At 50.9% G+C, this 18,377-nt stretch overlaps 1 protein-coding gene across 8 annotated transcripts in view; it reads left to right on the forward strand.

The window, feature by feature from the left end:
- Positions 1-18,377, forward strand: part of CNTFR (ciliary neurotrophic factor receptor) — a 201,516-nt gene that overhangs the window by 106,157 nt on the left and 76,982 nt on the right. For all 8 annotated transcript variants that reach the window (XM_072922750.1, XM_072922751.1, XM_041711103.2 and 5 more), the window contains one exon: positions 11,434-11,515. In XM_072922750.1, coding sequence (XP_072778851.1) covers positions 11,434-11,515 — 82 coding nt within the window. The remainder of the gene's footprint in view (positions 1-11,433; positions 11,516-18,377) is intronic.

Here is an 18,377-nt window from a genome sequence, read left to right on the forward strand (position 1 = left end):
TGCGCAAGTGATGAGCCCCATATGCAGGCCTTGGGAAAAATTAAATGTTTTCTACGGCATTTTCCAAAAAGCCCTTCTATCAAAGTGCTTGGTCAGGAGCCAAAAACGCCCCAGCTTTCGTGGCTCCAGCTGGTTGACACTTTATTATTTTATTTTTAAATGCTGATTAATATTTTGTAATTAAAAAGCAAGCCCTCCCCTAAACTGAGTCTTGCCCCAGTGGATGGAGTGGAGCCAGAGACTGGGAGAGAGCTGGAGGCCACTGGAGACTCCATGGCTGCTCTTGGCTGATGGATTTCTCTTCCTTTGGTTCTGGAGCTTGCAGGAAGGGTCCTGAGACAAAAAGCACACGTGGTTCACATCTGTCCTGCCACGCCTGGTGAAAGGCAGCCTGCCAGGCAGGGGTGGCACCCTGGTTCCTGCCTGCTGCCTGGCCCCCAAGAGAGGGGAGGAATGAGTGCAGGCTCCAGGCAGAAGATTTGAAGCACACCAGCCTCCTGAGGGGTAGATGACTGGGGTGCAGCTAGGCAAGGGGATTTCTGGGTCAAATTTGACATTGCAAGGGCTGTCCTTCATATACTGACCGCTTTGCCTGCAAAGGCGAGAAGGAGCAAAGCCATAGTGTAATTTTAGGGGTGGAAGAGATTTTAGGGGTGGTTGCTGAGGAGAGGCAGATGCACAGGATGAGACTTGATGCTGGCACCTGTCTTGAGCACAGGATCAAAAAGTCCCAGTAGGTTTAAGGCATGTGAACATGGTGCAGATTTGGAGAGGGGCTGACTTATCAGGGGCATAAAAGGGAGATTGTCACTGGTTCTGTGGACTGGAAGGACAGGAGAGCCCAGAGAGTCCAGCGAGAGCCTGGCTGGTGGGGTAGGGTGATTGTGCAGGGAGTGTGGGGCCAAGCAGGATAAGTATCAAGCACTCTTGTGCTTACTCCTGGAGTCTGGTAGCATGGCCACCTCCAGACTCACAGCCCCTAGAACTGCTCTAGGATGAATAAAGACCTGGATCTGTGCTCCTTGGCTGTGATTCTTCATGGCAGATCACAGAAGCCACAGCATTCATGTTCAGTGCTTGGCTTTGAGGTCTTACTAGTGGAAAACATGTCTTGCTGCAGGAATACTGGCAGCAGCTGCACTCACCTCCAGCCTACTTTGTGACAGCTACTTGGCTTGAGAGTGGGAGCTCACAGAGGAAAGCTCAGGGGATGGAGAAAAAGGCTTCTGGGATCTTGCAAGGTGGGACTTATTCTAGCTGAGTAGTTTTTCTCCTATATGGCCAGGTTGGCTTCAGACTGCTTCCAGACTGTAGGTAGGTAGGTAGGAAGGAAGGTGATGGTATGTCCACCTTGGATGCTCCACCTTGTACGCCATAAAGAATAGGAAAAAAGAAAATAAAGAAGGGAACTGCTGTTTGATATCACTAAATCAGTTCTGGGGCTTGGTACCAATGTATGCATCTTCCCTCCCTTGCAGGGCTGAAAACAAATTGGATTTTAATCCAACCTCTTCTTTATGGAGTATTCATTTAATTCTGCTGGCTTTGCATGGCAAGATCTTCCTTCAAGAGTACATCTTCTTGACTTTGTTTTTTTGGAAAGAGGCTGACACCCAAATACAGCCTCACACCATGCCTCACCAGCCAGTAACAACACACAGCAATGCTGGGCTTGCCAGAGCCATGCTTGGTGGGAATCCTCATTCCCAAAAGGGTGTTTTGTTTCCCCCATCACCACCGAGCACACCACCCCAGCATGGGTCTCAGCGGACAATCACTCCATCCTTCTCTTTGCCCTGCAGGAACTGTTTCCCCGATGTCAGGCAGGGAATACCTCTACCAAACATATTAATTTAAGAGCTGTTAAAGCCTAGGGGCAGTGGGAGGTCACAGTCAGCACAAACAGATGGGTTTTTTCCCTTGATAATTAAACTTTCCTGTAGCTTTAGGTGAGATACTTTCTTTACTTATTTCAGACAGCTGTCTCCAGCCAACTCCATTTCTCCCTCCTCATCCTCTGCTTGCCCTCATCAAACACTCTGTGAGGTCTGGGGCAGGATCCCAGGGAGACCGAGGGTCCTCAGCAGCCCCTTAGTCTCACCCCACATGCTCTGCTGGCTTCTGGCTCTGGCAGTCAGAGCCCCTCAAATGGGAAGCAATTGGAGGCCAGGAGAGGACTGCCAGCTTGGGGCTTTGGGGTGCCCCCAGCCCATTTCAGCTTCTGCCTGTCATGTCTGCTTTTCTCCTTCCACCAGCTGCATCCAGCCAATGCTAAGTTGAAAGGGGGCAAGGGAGCAGGAGCCAGTGATGTCCTGTTGCAAACTAAGGCAGCCATGGTGCCAAGACAGCTGCTGTCATGTGGTGAGGCTTGGCTATGTAGGGCCATTGAGGGATCAGAGCAAAACATGGTCAGTTTCTACCCCCTGCTATCCCAGGAGGGCGTTTGCAAGCAGAAGAGGGCAGGCACATTGCCGCAGTCCCACTGCCAGCCTTAGGCTCAGTTCTGGGACAAGCCCCTGTGTCTACTGAAGAGGTTGCTGGCAGCAGGAAGCCCCCTTCCAGCATCACTGCAGCCAACACGGGCTGCTTTCACCCAAGGGTGGGATTAACTCCTCCCATCAGTGCCACCCTTGTCACTTGTCATCTGGGCATTGTGGAGAATCAGTGTGCCTCAGTTTTCCCCTTCAGTCGCCCACTTCAAGAACTGGGTGCTTCTGCATATGGATGCAGACCCCAGAAGGCTGCACAGGAGATGCTGGGCATCTGTGTAACCACGTGGGGTGAGTGTGGTGATGGAACGGGATGGAACTGGATGAAGCAACAACAAACAAACCCCATCTGTCTGCAGAATGGGCAGAGTTCCCCTTCAGTCTTCTTTTTCCTGCCCAGGTTTTGAGTAGTATTGTTGCAGTGAGGAGGAAGACAGGGGATGGCCCATATGGGGGTGGCGGACAAATGTCTTCACTGTCATGTCTGTCCTGTCTGCCTATAGTGGCACATGTCCCCACAGCAGCTTGTGGGCCAGTGACCCCAGTATAGTTGGTTGTCTGAAGGCATTAGAGGCAGTGGAGACACAGCACCTCCCGCGGAACCTGGACAGAGAAGGACAGCAAGCAGGGACCAGTGGGGAGCATAAAGTCCCGAGCATCCTGAGCCCCTGTCTGCCTCCGACAGTGTTTGCTGCTCTCCCTGGGCCTTAAAAGGTGCATGTCTCCTGCCTACCCTTTCCTGCCAACTTGTACTGCAGGCATGGAGGAGAGATGAAGCAAAGCAACACAAGCCATAGTCACCATCCCTGGAGGTATTTAAAAGACATGTAAATTTGGCACTTTGGAATGGGGTTTAGTGGTGGATTTGGCAGTGTTAGGTTTACAGTTGGACTTGATGAGTTTTTTGTCCAACCTAAATGATTGATTTTATGATTCCATGATCCTGAGGCGTCTCTGGGGAGGCAGCATCAGAGTCACTGAAGTGGCTTCCTCTGTGCCAACTGCTTAAAAAAAAAAAAAAAAAAAAAAAAAAAGAAAGGCCAAGCAAAAAGCCAAGCTAAAATTAAAGTGCCTGAGAAGCTCTGTACAATAGGTTGTTTCATCAGTTGCTCTCCCAGTACTGCTAAGCCAATATCTTCTTCCCTCCTTGGACAAGACATCTGCCAAGATGTCTTCCAGTGTTCCTCAGTCCAATCCTGCTCATGTCCCTGAGCCCCTGCAACACAGCTTCAGGCTGTCATCCTCCTCTAGCTCTCTCTCAGCATGTTGGCATAAAGCAAACCTGCCCTGCTGTTTGAGCAGCAATGCTGTGGTCTCAGTCATTGGATGCCTTTGTTGGTTCAGGAATGAGACGTAGCTCCCCCTGGCTTTGGGATATCACCACTAGGAGATTTACTGGGGCCAAGCCAGCATGGTCCAGCTGTGCTTTCCTCCCCTGGAGGAAAGGGGTCCTGTAGGGATGCCAGCAGCCTGGTTAGGATTGCAGCTGGCAGTTTTTCCCTGCTTGCCCCTGTGTTTCCACAGCAGCACTGTGCTCTTCACCTCACATAACCCAGCGCCACTGAGCTCAAACATAGTTCCCATATGGTGTCCAGCCCCGTACCTGGGTGCTGTAGAGAAGAGCCCTCCAGAAGAGCAAGATTGTGCTAGTAAGATATGCAGTCTTTGTGTTTTAAGCAAAATAAGGTTTCTGTGGAACCTGTGTCTGCAGGTGCTATTGAGAAGGATGCTGAAGCTGCTGTGGCCAAACATGCCCCAAAATCTCCCCTAGCAGTGACCACAGGAAACAGTATGCTCCTCTATGCCATATCTGCTGTGTCATGGGCATCAGCTGATAGAAAAATTCTGTCTGGACAAGTCCTCTCTGTCCTCCCTTTCCTCTTTGTTTTTCTCAGAATGGCACATGACTGTGCCATGATCCATATTTTAATACTAGGCTGCTTTTCTCTGCCCTTGAGCTTTAGATCAGAAGGGATGTTGGGTATTTCATAAAGCAGCCTCACTACAGAGTCTCCCCAAGGCAGAAAATAGGGTTGTGAGCAAAATCCTTGGGGGACTGAAGGGCAATACAGCCCTGCAGACAAAAATAAGAAATGTTACCAGTATTTGCCTGGAAAGCAGAAACCAAACCTAGCATGAGACAGCAGGACATTCCTAAAGTATTTGGGCTGGTTTGCTCAGTGTATGTGAGTTTGGTTTTGGTTTGTGGGGTTGTTTTGGTTTGGTTCTGCATCATTAATTTTCTGCTTTTGTGGGTGGAGGTTGGGAATCTAAGTGCCAAAAATCAGCATGACACCAAGAGCTCCATCCCACAGTCACCACAGCCTGGAGACTCAGAATGAGCGGCAACTGCTCCCAGATATGCCCATCTCAGGTGATTTCTCCAGCTTCCAGAGACGAGCACTGGGAAGCACCTGAACCACGAGTATCTCCTATCTCCAGTCTCTCTCCCTTCTCTGTCTGATCCCCTCTGTCTATCCCTGGCACCATCTGTGAAAAAACACTGCTCAAGACCTCATTTGAATGGAGGCTCCAGATAAAAAGCTCTGGTTCTGGCAGTTCTTTAATAGAAGCAAAGATCCTATTGATTCCTGCAATCTCCCTCTGCAGGGAGCCAGGAAATGCTCAGTGCAGAGAAAAGTTGAGTAAAAAGAGAGGGAAAATTTCATTTTCCATTGTTGGTCTGAGCTTTCCTGCACCTCAAAGGCTACATGGGTGTGTCTATGGGCTGTGGAGGGGTGGGACTTGGGTATGGCAGCTCGGCTGAGCTTCCTGCCCAGGTGGCACTGGTGTCTCTGAGGAATAGTTCTGGGACCATGTTGCTCCTCTGCCATGGGGATTCAAGGCCCTCCTGCCCTGCTGTGCTTCCTCACAGTGCCACTGTTGAAGATGTGATGCTTATTAGTATGCTGTTCCTTGTGCTGGCTTTTATCACTGCTGGAGCAGATGGCTGGCCTTGGACTGCTGCCCTCCACTTGAGGGAAAATTGGTTGGCATGGTGGGAGTTGTGAGGACAGGTATGGGCTGTGAGGAACATCCTCCTTCAAGGCTACAAGCAGGAACATGGAATGGGCACCAGCAGGCAGCTGCCTGTGAAGCTGCCCTGCCCCACAATGGACGTGGCACCAGGGGCAGGGTCACTGGAGAGATTCCCATCAATTGTACGTGTCCCATGCTTTCCTGACATCGTGCTCCTGCCTGTCCTTGGGCCACGGAGGGATCATAGCACCCCAATGTGTCCCAGGGATGGAATGCACTGTCCTGATGCTTTTGGGCACCAATTTGAAGAGTTGCAAGGTGTGAGGTGAGAACCCCACCCTCCCCCTGGAGCAGGAGTACCCAGGCCCTGGAGCTGCAAGGTGACAGCCTCACTCCTGGGATTCTCAGGATTCTGCTGGTCCTTCTACAGCTCCCTGTCCCAGTGGCAGCATGTCACCATGGTCCACAGAAGCAAGAAATTACCGGTCCTGGTAGCTAGCCTGCCAGTCTGGGTGATTCTCAAACAGCCTGAGCCTTTTCATGGGTTGCTCCTCCCTAGACCATCCCAGCTACCCCTGGAGCTCCTAAGTTCTGCATTACCCCCTGAAAAGTAGCTCTGATTTAATCTGGGCTGATGTTCCCTCCCAAGGAGCTTCTTTCTTCAGCCCCATGGATATGGGAAGCAGCTTTGGTCATTGCTTTTCACACTGAGACACCTTGCCAGTGGCATTCAAGGAAGATGGAGTAACTTTCAGCAGGGATGTTGGAACCAAGAGCTCTGCAAGTCCACAGCTGCCTTCAGGGGCACACCTTCAACCAAAGCAGCTGGCAAGTGCTGTGAGGACCATCCTTCCACCCTTTGCCCATCTCTTAGACCACGAGGGAAGGAGGGTCTGCGCTGCCATCCAGGGGTCCAGCAGTGCTCACTAGGATGGCAGAGGCAGAGTGATGAAGGAGCTCTCTGTGGGGTGCTCCTTACTTTAGGGTATCCTCTTCCTTGGGGTCTTCACTTCATTATCAGAAAGGGAGGAGGTGGAGGGAGGGAAGTCACAGTCCATGAGAGCCAAGAGTGAATTTATTTCAGCTGCCCCTAGCCATCCCTGTGGCACTCATGGTCCAAGGGGGCAGTGCTAATTGCTCTATTGACAGTGGGGGTTTAAATTAGATTTAAGAAAACTTTGCAAGCAGTGGTGGTTTTGTCTCTGCAGATAACGTTTTCTGATAGCACGTATGAAGGAGATGATAAAGTCCCTCTTTTCTCTCTTCCTCTTAGGCAACAAAGAGTTTGGTGCTCACAGGGCACTGTAAGACCAGAAGGCTTTAGGGCTGTTAGCAAGCGTCTGATATTAAGTGACAGCTATTTTTCCCTCTCCTTCCCTTGCCTTGCTGGCAGGGGTGATCTGAAAGGAGAAGACAGCTCTGAGTGCTGTCGGGTGCCTAAGCACTGCTGGCCACATGTGGTACAATCCCTGGGAACACAGGGCTGGAGGGTGTCCTGCCCATTTTGGTGTTTGACTGCTCATACCAGCACCACACCCTGTCCTTGGGGAGGGATGGCGTGCCACCGGAGGCACGCTGGATTCCCTGGGCTGGAAGAAGCTGTGTGAGCATCTCTGGCTTAGGCTGAGGAGTCGAGACTGGCTTTTGTAAGGGTGTTGTTTCTCCTTCAGTAATGCTGGGGCCCAGGAGGTGCCTGCTGTGAGTGCAGGGGCACTGTGGTGTCTACAGCTGGCATCTGCACTACAGGCACAGTACCACACCTCAGGAAGAAGCAGACTGTGACCTGGCCTGCAGGACAGGTGGGCTGCAGTGCCTGCAGTCAGCATCTGCAGTCCAGATGTTGGGTACCACCACAGCCAGCACCTGTGGTGCAGGCATGTGGTACCGCCTACCTGTTGCTATTGGACATGAAATGAGTACGCAGAAACTTGGTAAGTTCAAAAGAGAAAAAGACTTAGTTTTATTCAAACATCTGGTATTTATAGAATTCCAAAGGTGACCATGGATTGGAGGATGGAATTACCATCTCTTCAACTACACCAGTTCAAAAATCAATCAATCATTTCTCTCACCCATAGAGAAATATGTAACCTATTCTATTTATACATGAAATTGTGTGGGAACTCTGACTCTTAAATATATAAACATTATCAGAAGGCTAAAGAAGTTTTATGAGAACTTTAAAACTTTCAAAAGAACTATAAAAGAAAACTTAACACTTTTAAAAATCAGAACAACACCTACCCTTGGCTTCTGCAGTACAGGTGGTACCCTGCATGTGCTGTTGGTGTCTGCAGCACAGGCAAACTGTAGCAACTACAGCCCCTGTCTTCAGCAGAGGTGTCCATCCACAGCCCCTGTCTGCAGCAGAAGTTATAGCACAGCATCAATATTTCTGTCAACAGTGCAGTCACGCCATGGTGCCTGCCGGCAAGACAGGCGCTGCTAAGCTCCTTTGGAAGGCTCAGGGCAAAGCTGGAGGGGAAGGAAGCAACTAAACAGAGTTTGTTTTTCCCCCAGTTCACCACTTCAGAGCCAGACTCCATAACAGCACCTGGTGGGGAATTGTCTCATGGAAGATTTTGTATGGAAACACTAGGTTTTAAAACTACCACTTTTCTTTGGAGGCAGCCACACACTTCTAGAAGGAGGGTTTTATTTATTTATCATTGCTGAGAGCAGCCTGTGGCAGGTGAGAGTTGTGGTGGGAGACTGGCTTGCAGCCCACATCCCTCACTAGTCCTGCCCTGTAGCTCCTGTTTCCAGGTGCCAGTTGATACTCCATTGCTAAAGCTTTGGAGATTATACTAAGGGAGAGCTGCAAGGGATCCATCCCGTTGCCTGCTCAAAGGAGGACAGTGGGACTATTAAGCAGAAAGTGTCATCCTACTTTTTGCCTGGATATACAATCTCTTTCACCCCTGCTGTGCCCCCCCAGGACCCTCCTCACCCCATCACACCAGAACAGTTAATGTCACATCGCTGTGACCCTTCGGTCCTGATCCAGCTCAGGGAGTACATGCCTGGAAACATTTGGTTTAGATTGAGAGCTGCTGGAGGGGACCTTATTCATGTCTGGGTTGAGTTGCCTTCTGCTAAGAGTGACAATGACTGCTGCCCTCATTATCCTTGGTGTAGAGGACGAGGCAGGGAAATATCAACCTTTGATCTCTCCCCAAACAGAAAGTTGTGGAGGATGGCTACACGGTCCACCACTTCATGTGTTCCCTATCCCCTTTTCTTCCTCCCTAGGCTCCTCTTTCTAGTCTACCTCCAAGAAATTATTCATTACAGGGGAAAATTTACCTTTTGCACAGAAGATTGAGTTTCACACTGCGGGCTTTGCTGTGTCATAAATGTGGTTCCCCTCCATCACCTGTACAATGCTCCCTGCTGACATGGGGACATAGCTCAGGACTCTGAACACCTGGTGAGCTGCTGCTTACTGGCCTGTGCACCCAAATACCAGGGTGCTGGCTTTTACTAGAGAAACAGATAAGCAAGCAAATACAGCAATGAAAATTTGCATTGAAAACATCTGCAGAAATTGTGAAGGCTTTGTTATGTGCTTGGAGAAAAAAAAAATCAACATGGCTTTTGGCAAAATAGTCAAACAAAACAAATACTGCATGGAAAATTGCAATTCCAGTGAGAAAAAGTTGGTTTTCTGGCAATATTTTTTGTTCTAAAATAGCTTCACTCTTGCCTGGTTACAGGGCTAATCTCTAAGAAGAAATGAGGTTTTCCAGGGCAAGAGCAGTTGAGTGGTGAATTCTCTGTGCTGTCACTGGAAGCATGCCTGTGTCCTGGCCATGCCAAAGCATCCTTAGGGATCTTATCTGGGTCCCTTTGCTCTCTCTTACTCCACCTGTAAGTGGACTATCAATGCTCTGGGACAGGAACCATTCCCTGCTACATAACTGCGTCTGTTTCAATGCCAGCCTAGGCACATCGGCAAGAGCAGCAGCAATTATTTTACAAGCTGATGAGACAAGGGAGGAGCAGCAGGGTGTGGGCAGCTGGTGGCTTTGTTCCCTAGCAGGGCCGGGAGGTAGAGCATGATGCTGGTGATGGTATTTACACTGAGCCAAGCTGAAGGCTACATCAAGGAGATCTCACACTTTCCAAAGAGCAGGCTGGTTGCTGGGGGGTCCTGTCTCACCTCCTCACAATGGTCATTGTCCCCAGAATGGGGTGGCTGCATGGCTGCACTAGCTGGAGATACCTGGATTGTGGTGAAGGGAGATTATGGCCCTGGTTCCTTGCTGACTTCAAGTCCTAGTGCCACCCATCAACTTCCAGGGTTGTAGAAAGGGAATGTTCAGTGGAAAGTAAATTTGAGTGTAAATAGGGAGAGTTGTTTCCTAGGTTGCAGGTGGTTTCCAAGCTGCTCAGGGTCACATGCCAGCAGTGCCCCAAGATGTGGCATTTCCACAGCAGGCAGGAGAGAAGCAGGGGGAAAGAAGAAGAGTGAGTGATAAGGAGGTTGTAATTAGCACTTAGCGCTCCTGCCCAGAGCTTTCAGAAGAAGGTCACCTTCATTATCTCTGTTTTACAGACAGGGAAACTGAGGCATGGGAGAGGGGCAGATGGAGTGATTTGCTCAAGGTGACATGTGAGGGCTGCCAGCAAGGTCCGGGGCTTGCATATCTGTGCTCTGCAGTACCAGCACAGTGGATACAGCTCTTGCTGCCAGCCCTTGGAGCCCAAACCCAGCACTGAACGATCAGTAGTAAAGGACATGGATCCCTTCTCTGCCCATCTCCAGACCCACCCTCTTCAGACACACTATGTCCCACAGCATCCCTGCCCCTAAGAGACATTTGTGAATCAGGCTGGTCCAGCTGCACCCCAAATCTGCCCGTGAAATCCCACCCAGCTGCTCCTGCCTTCCCCTCCAACCCTGCAAAGGCTTGCTGTGAACCTGAGGCCATCTGGGCTCCTGCAGCCGTCACACTGGGTAATGGAATACGTTTTGCTGGATTTTTTTTCTCTCACCAATGGAGCTCCCCCTTTATTTAGGTTTAAATGGATGCCATCTGGCTAATGAGCCCATACTCATGCTCTAGATTAAAAGGCAATCCTGTGCACGTTACAGATACGGCACTGGAGATTAGAGAGGCTTAAATGGTTTTGAAGGTGCAATTTGCTTTTCATGCATGGTGCAATTTACTTCCTGGTGGGTGGGCCAGCATGCCCGTTGCTGTTCCCAGAAGCTCCCTTCTGCCTCTAGTCTCCAATACCAGCCCTGGCTGCAAGAAAATGAGAGCTTGGGCATCTCCAGCCTGGCAGGGCCGTGCAGGGTATCCTTGTAGTAATTGTTGCCATTTGTCCACTCCTAGATGGGCTTTTTGGTGCAGGCAGGATGTCTTGATCACCTGTTTTCTTAGCTGTCACCCCCTCCACACCTCCCTGCACCACACCATCCCCCAGAACAAGGCACAGCTCACCAGGACAGAGTAGTCTCTGCACCTCTTCCAGCCCAGAGAAGTGAGGGACAACTGTGGCTTATCAAGATATGGATGGCAGGTGGCTGAGGCTGAGGACTCTGCTGAGATCCACATCTTGCAGCACAAACTGCTGCTGTGCACTACCTGGGTGTGCTCCCATCTCCTCAAAACCCCTACGACCCATTTGCAGGTAGCATTGGCTCCTGGGATGCTGCTGCATCTGCCAAGGAGAGCCCCACCAGGGGTTGGCTTTCCTAAGGAAAATGTTGAAAACAACATGAGGAAGATAGAGCATTTGTGCAAGGCATATCATCACCTCCAGGCACCTCCCATGGGATGTACCACAGGCCATTGAGTGATGAGGAGTGTGCCAGCAAAATGTCTCGTTTTGGAGTGAATTTCCCCTTGGTTGCAATGGAGTTGGTTTTACAGTCATCTCCTTGCTGTCCCATCACTGGGGGCTCTCAGCCCTGGGGGCAAACCCTGACTGCTCCTGCCTGTGTTTGCTTCCACAGATGGCTAACCCTGTCCCGTCAGCCTGCTGCGTGGTGCTCGCCGCGGTGGTGGTGGTGTACGCCCAGAGGCACAGCCAGCAGGGTGAGTCCTTCACACCTCCCAGGCCCTGGGTGTCCTGAAAAATGGGAATGCTACTCCTTCAGCCCCTCTTTCCTGGGGGAATCTGGGTGCACCCTCCAAGTGTGCCTGATATTATTTCTGTGCATGTAATCACTTCTCTCCATGACAAGTGTCCTTTCCAGCCCATCACTGTGGGGTTTGGGCATCCTGCACTCCTTCTGCTGATGCCCCTTGCCCCGCCCACAGCTCTCTGTGTTCCTACAGCTTTGGAACTCTTTGCCCACTCTTTTGTGGATGCTGCCCATGCAGCCTGCCCATGAAGGGTTGAAGAGTTGGGAGGAAGCATCAGCCTGACTCCAAACTCTAATTACCCCTGACAGCTCCATGACACCTGGCCCCATAACAATGATGCATGATGGTTCATCCTGCTCTCACCTCCTTGGGGCGACTTAATCCCCACTGCCACAACACATCTATGCCCACCATTAGCTCACATCTCTCCAGGTTGGCAGAATATTCAAGGCTTATTTTAGTGGTAGCTTTAGAGGGATTATACTTTAGAGTCACTGGTGGCATTGGGAGCCAGAGGAGCCCCACATGATTTTGCGTCTAGGTAGGAGCGGGAAGATTATGTGGGATGGTTGGGTCCTGGTGTGGAGTCCAGCTCTGCAAGAATTGGAAAAAATGGAGAACCCACAGAATGCCCTGCTTTTCCTGGCAGCCTGTCTGTAGTAGCTTTTAGAAGACCTTAGAGGGGAATTTTGATTATTAACTCCAGTAAAGACATCTATGCGTCCTTGGGCTATGTGAAATTGAAGAATCCACCCAGGGTGCCCACTGAGCTGCCCTAAATCCAGCTGTGTGTTTTTACATTGCCACAACTTCCAGGTTGGACAAAAAGCAGCCCGGGTTTGACAACACATCTGCATTGCATGGGGACAGCCACTCCCTGGACACAGAAGGATCTTGCTGGCTGGTGTTGCAGGAAGGTCCCCAACCCTTCCCAGGGTGCCTGCTCAGAGCATTTAGGTGCTGAGCTGTATGCTGCTTGTGGTGGTGTAATGCTTCCTGCAGAGAGGCAAAGCTGCTCACTCCTGCTGTGCTTGCAGGATCACTACCTGGGAAGCTTTAAAGGACGTGGCAACAGGACTGCCAAAGCATCCTTTGGATGCTTTGAATAGTAACCCAGGCCTGTTGCACTGGGACATGCACAAAACACAGAAGTTCCATGTACTTCAGGGTTGCACACACTTGAATTGTGTTTTCTAGAGAGGAACAAATGCTGCTTCTCACTAGGTGAGCAGGTCCACACATTTTGTCACTGACAGCTGGTGCAGAGCTGCAGTGACTGTCACCTTCTGCTCTGTGATAGAACAGGATTTAGGAGTTTGGCAGCATAGCCTCCCATGTCCTTGTGTCCCTCCTATTTCCCTTGCCTGCCTGTGTCTGGGACGGCGGTTTCTGGGGCACCAGCTCAAAACTGAAGCTGCTGAGGCCTCTGTGCATCAACAAGTGCCTGAATAGGGTGTGGGAATGAGGCAGGGCTCTTCCCATCTGTAGCAGCTTCACTGGGGCACAAAAAAAGGATATAGGATCAGAAAATTACTTATGAGATAGTAGGATGCCTTCAGTACTGTCCTCAATCTATTCCCCAGGGGCACTGCATGTCTCTCTTGGGCATCTCTCTGAAACGCCGAGGTATGCTCTGGGCAAGAGCTTTGGAGCAGCAGATCTCCTGCCCACCCCACTGTGCCTGGCTTGGAGAGGCTGCACACAGGCAGATCAACAACAGAGACCCAAAGCTTGTGCCCTGTGCCCTCACCCCCTGCCCTGCTGCAGCCTCTCCTCACCAGCCAACCCCAGAGCTCATCCCCCACCAGCTGGGCACTCGGGCTGGAACTGCACAGCTGGAATGGGGTGGGAGGATGGATTAATCCCACTGGTGGCAGGGACTCGGTGGAGTGGTGGGAAGATGCTGGCATAGAGTCCATTTATCATGCACTTGAGGCACGTTCGACTTTAATAGCTCATGAAGCACTCTAAGAGATGCATTAGCACTGAATATTTGAGTGAGGAGGATGTGACAAGCTGTTAAGTGAGCATGAGCACTGCGGAGGGAGCCTGGCCACCCTCTCCTGGCTCTCATGTGCACCAAGGTGATTACTGGAGCGTCCTGCAAAGTGCCACATTAATTAATAAAAGCAGCATCAGGCTTCGTGAAGGTGAGGCTGTTCATGTATTAACCCCTCTGCTGCTCCCCTTTGGTCGTTCTCCTTGGAGCTGGCAGAGCACCTGTCTGGGATGCAGAAGCCTGGGATGATCTCCAGTTTTGCAAGAAGGGAGTGGAGGGGCTCAGAGGTCAGTGGATTTGGGGTTTCTGTGGCCTTTGGGGTGAAGGAGCTCCCTTGCTTTGCATCCCTGTCAGGCTGCTCAGGCTTCACATGCATCACACAGCTGGGAACTGAACTTCCCAGGGGGTGGGCACTGGGTGATGGGAGACCAGAGACATCCAGCAGAGTAGCCCTAGGGGGATGCTCGGAGGCTGGCACTAATGTTCTGGCTCTTAGCAGTGGGTTTGAGATGTCTGCTGCAGGGAAAGGCAGAGGGGCAATGGAAGAGGGTGTCCAGGACTGTCATCCCTAGTGCATGAATAAACAGCTTTAATGGGTCTGCCAGATTGGGCCAACCTGCCTGCAGAGATGGGCATTGCACTGGACAGCTACAGGGCTGTCCCCATCTGCACAGATACAGCTGGCATGGAGGGATGGACAGAAGCTGCAGGAAGAATAGGAGAGCACACAGTAGGCAGAACAAGCTGAAGACCTGGGAGAGAAGGGGAGAGCATTGTGCCCTCCATCAAGAATCACAGGATGGTTTAGGTTGGAAGGGACCTTAAAAATCATCAAGCTGCAAACCCACAGCCATGGACAGCAACTAGACCTTCACTAGACCAGTTTGCATAACGCTCCATCCAATCTGGCTGTGAACACTTCCAGGGATGAGACATCCACAGCTTCCCTGGGCAACCTTCACCAGTGCCTCACCATCTTCACAGTGAAGGATTTATTCCTGATATCTAATCTAAATTTACTCTTTTTCAGATTAAAGCCATTATCCCTTGTCCTGTCACTGCATGTCCTTGAGACAAGTCCCTCCTGAGATCTCTTGCCCCTTTATGTACTGGACAGTACTATAAGGTCATCCCAGAGCCTTCTCTTCTGCAGGCTGAAGAATACCAAATATTTCAGCCTTTCCTCATAGAAGAGGTATTCTAGCTCTCTAATCAACTTCCCATCATTTTGGATAGCTCAGTTTTCCTTCCTGTGTTTTGTTCTCCAGGCAGTGGTTGCTGTTAGATTTATTTCAGAATGGAGGAAAGTGATGGGGAAATCTGAGCAAAGCACCGATGCGATTGCTGTCTGCTGTGACACTCACACCCTTGGTTGTCCAAGGCCTCCACTGTGTGAGAGCAGTGCAGTGACCTCCTCCCTAGCAGGGTCTGGGTTCCTTCAAAGGTCTGGGAGAGGTCACAGCATGAGCTTTGGGGTTTAACTCAAGCTCTTATGTGGGAAGTGTGTACATGGTGGAGATGCCTAACCACATGTCAGGCTACCAAGTGTACACGCATGGGTAATTTCAGCTTTTTGTGCTGAATGGTGTGACTGCCTGTTGCTGGAATTACCTGTACTCATTAAACTCAATGCTTAAGGCAGCCCTGAAAAGAGGGAGCTCTGCTGTGACCAAGGTGTCTTTGCCGTCCATCAGCTCTGACAGAGTTATGTCCACATCTGTCCCAGACTGAGATTTCTTTGCTTTTAAAAGAGGAGTAATTCTGTTTTATTGATCCTCACCTTGCTGAATTAACTCATGTTTAAACAATAATTATGTTTTCACCCAGGAGAGGAGACAAAGAGATAAAAGGTTCTGGAAATGAATGCACTTCAGATGCCACATGCTGGGGTTAATTTATTGATGGGTGAAGAAATTCCCATCTCCTCTCTTCCTCACCAGCAACAAGCAATTAGCCCCCATCATTCCTCAGCCAAGGAAAAGAGAGATTTTTTTTTCATTACTCTCCTTTTTTTCTTGCTCCCTTAAGCCCTGACTAATCTTTTGCAGTCAGTTCTGCTGCAAAGCCTCCCAGGGGCTCCAGTTTGCACATACCTTGTTAGAAATGCTGCTGCAATGACAAAGTCTGGGCCGGTAAATAGCCTTCAAAATGCACAGCAAAGCCAGGAAAATTGGCTTTTCAAAGAGAAAGCAGCTGTAGATAGGAAAACCTCTTTCCTGTTCTAGAATTGTCCAGCCTTGTCCGTGTTTTGGCTGACCAGCACTTTCTGGACTCTGCTTCCTCCACATAAGTCAGCCCATGGCAGGGAATGCCATCTGCCTGGCATGCTTAAACTAGACACTTTGATTTTGGAGGTGTTCTCTGCATTTGCTCTGTAGGAGATGGTTTGTACATTCACACTGGGCTGCGTTTTTTGTTTGTAGACATCTGTGTAGGTTTTGGGTGTTGTGCAAATGCAGTTGAGTTGAGGTGACCGGATTTAAGAGGTGTGATGGGGTGGCCTTCTGCATCCAACCTAAGATGGCTCTGCAGGAGTGCTATCTACAAATATACATTTGTAAGTATATTTGAAGTATCTCCCCTCCCTCTCCCCCTCCCCTCCCCTCCCCTCCCCTCCCCTCCCCTCCCCCTCCCCTCCCCTCCCCTCCCCTCCCCTCCCCTCCCCTCCCCTCCCCTCCCCTCCCCTCCCCTTCCCCTCCCCTTCCCCTCCCCTTCCCCTCCCCTTCCCCTCCCCTTCCCCTCCCCTTCCCCTCCCCTTCCCCTCCCCTTCCCCTCCCCTTCCCCTCCCCTTCCCCTTCCCCTCCCCTTCCCCTCCCCTTCCCCTCCCCTCCCCTTCCCCTCCCCTCCCCTCCCCTCCCCTTCCCCTCCCCTTCCCCTCCCCTTCCCCTCCCCTTCCCCTCCCCTTCCCCTCCCCTTCCCCTTCCCCTCCCCTTCCCCTCCCCTTCCCCTCCCCTCCCCTTCCCCTCCCCTCCCCTTCCCCTCCCCTTCCCCTCCCCTTCCCCTTCCCCTCCCCTTCCCCTCCCCTTCCCCTCCCCTCCCCTTCCCTTCCCCTCCCCTTCCCTCCCCTCCCCTCCCCTCCCCTCCCCTCCCCTCCCCTCCCCTCCCCTCCCCTCCCCTCCCCTCCCCTCCCCTCCCCTCCCCTCCCCTCCCCTCCCCTCCCCTCCCCTCCCCTCCCCTCCCCTCCCCTCCCCTCCCCTCCCCTCCCCTCCCCTCCCCTCCCCTCCTCTCTATCACAGTGTCCTTCAATCATGCATTAAGCAACATGACAAACATCTGTTGTGTGTTGTTTGTTTTTGCACCCATTCCCAGGGTGTGTGCAACAGAGTGATCTGGAATTTTTGTAATTGCCAGGGCACAGGCAGTTGCTGGGGAAGGCGAGGTCAAAGGGACTGACTGTGTGTGCAGAGTGGCTGGCTGGGAGGCTGGAAATGGTGCCTTCTTCCAGGCTTAGGTTAGGGCCAGTTCAGGAAAAAGCTCTATCTTCTCGTTACATAGCACCTTCCTACCTCCCATGACACCTCCTTCTACCTCTGGCCAAGTTTTCTCTCAGCACTGGCGATTTATGTCCAAGTGCCTCCTGACAAGGCCTTATCATTGTTGTCCTCCCCAGGACACCATCCTGCATTCTGCAAGTCTGACCTACATTCCTCCACTGGAGATGAATGGATTTGTGTTTGTGTGCATAAAACACATGCTCATGCTGAGGGAAGGCTCGTATATTAACTGCTCTGGACTCTGTGTCTGATGGACTCATCCTTTCCATTATGTACATCAACCCCTGTGTCGCTGGCAAACTTTGCCAGCAACAGTTTTATGTTGCATTCAAGATAATTGATAAGACAAGTGATTAGCAATTGGCCAAGAACATATCCCTGCAGGACCACACTGGGAACACCCTCCTGCAATGATGATTCCCCATTAACAATTAATTCCCCATTAGTAATTACATTTTTTAATCCTTCCTGTTATAACTCTGGATGCTCTCATTATCCAGCTGGCTGAAAATATCAGCCTCACTCCAAACTGCAGCCCCATTCAGCAGAGCCTTCTTAAATCATTCTGAAGGCTGCCGTTTAAGGGCAGGCATCTGCTCTTTGCTGCTCACAGCTAAGCTAGCTCAGGCTCGTGGCCATCCCCTGGGAATCTGCATTGTCCTAGTGGGACCACTGCATCTGCTGGGGGACAATCTGCTGGCCCAGCCCGTGCTAGCCAGAGGTACAACCTGGCTGTAATTCAAGTTGCCCTCTGATGCCTTTCCAAGGAAGGTCCATCATCTCTATCCTTGAGCATTCATTACCATGATGGTTTTCCCACTGCCTCCTCATCTTCCCTGCCAACCCACAGCTTCAGGGAAGCAGAAGAGACAGCAACTCTACCTGCAGGGACACCCCTGCTGCAACCTATTAGACTTTGCTGCACACTGTTAGGGTGTTTAATAGCCCATCAAGTTCTGGAGCCCCTTTTGTTGCTCTGATCTTCCTAGGTGAAGTTGAGCCTGTCTAAGAAGAAGAACCCCAGACCCAAACAGCCGCAAACATCTGTATCCTCCCCTTTCCATTTCTACCCCTCTCTCTGTTCATGACCACCTGGCTTTATTTTTCTTTTTTTCCAGCACAAGATGCAAGCCCTGAAAGATTCTCTGCCTGCAAAATAAAAGAAAACAGCAAAAATAGCCCAAGGTCCTGGAACAACTTTTTCTATTACTGGACATCCCCCTGAGCTCAAGTAGATTTCCTGCCCAGACACAGAGTGAATTACGGCCAAGCTCTAGGCAGCTGACCATGTGGTCAGCCAGAGCATAGGCTTGCTAAT

The sequence above is a fragment of the Taeniopygia guttata genome, chromosome Z, assembly GCF_048771995.1.
Source record: "Taeniopygia guttata chromosome Z, bTaeGut7.mat, whole genome shotgun sequence".
In the NCBI taxonomy this organism is placed as follows: Eukaryota; Metazoa; Chordata; class Aves; order Passeriformes; family Estrildidae; genus Taeniopygia; species Taeniopygia guttata.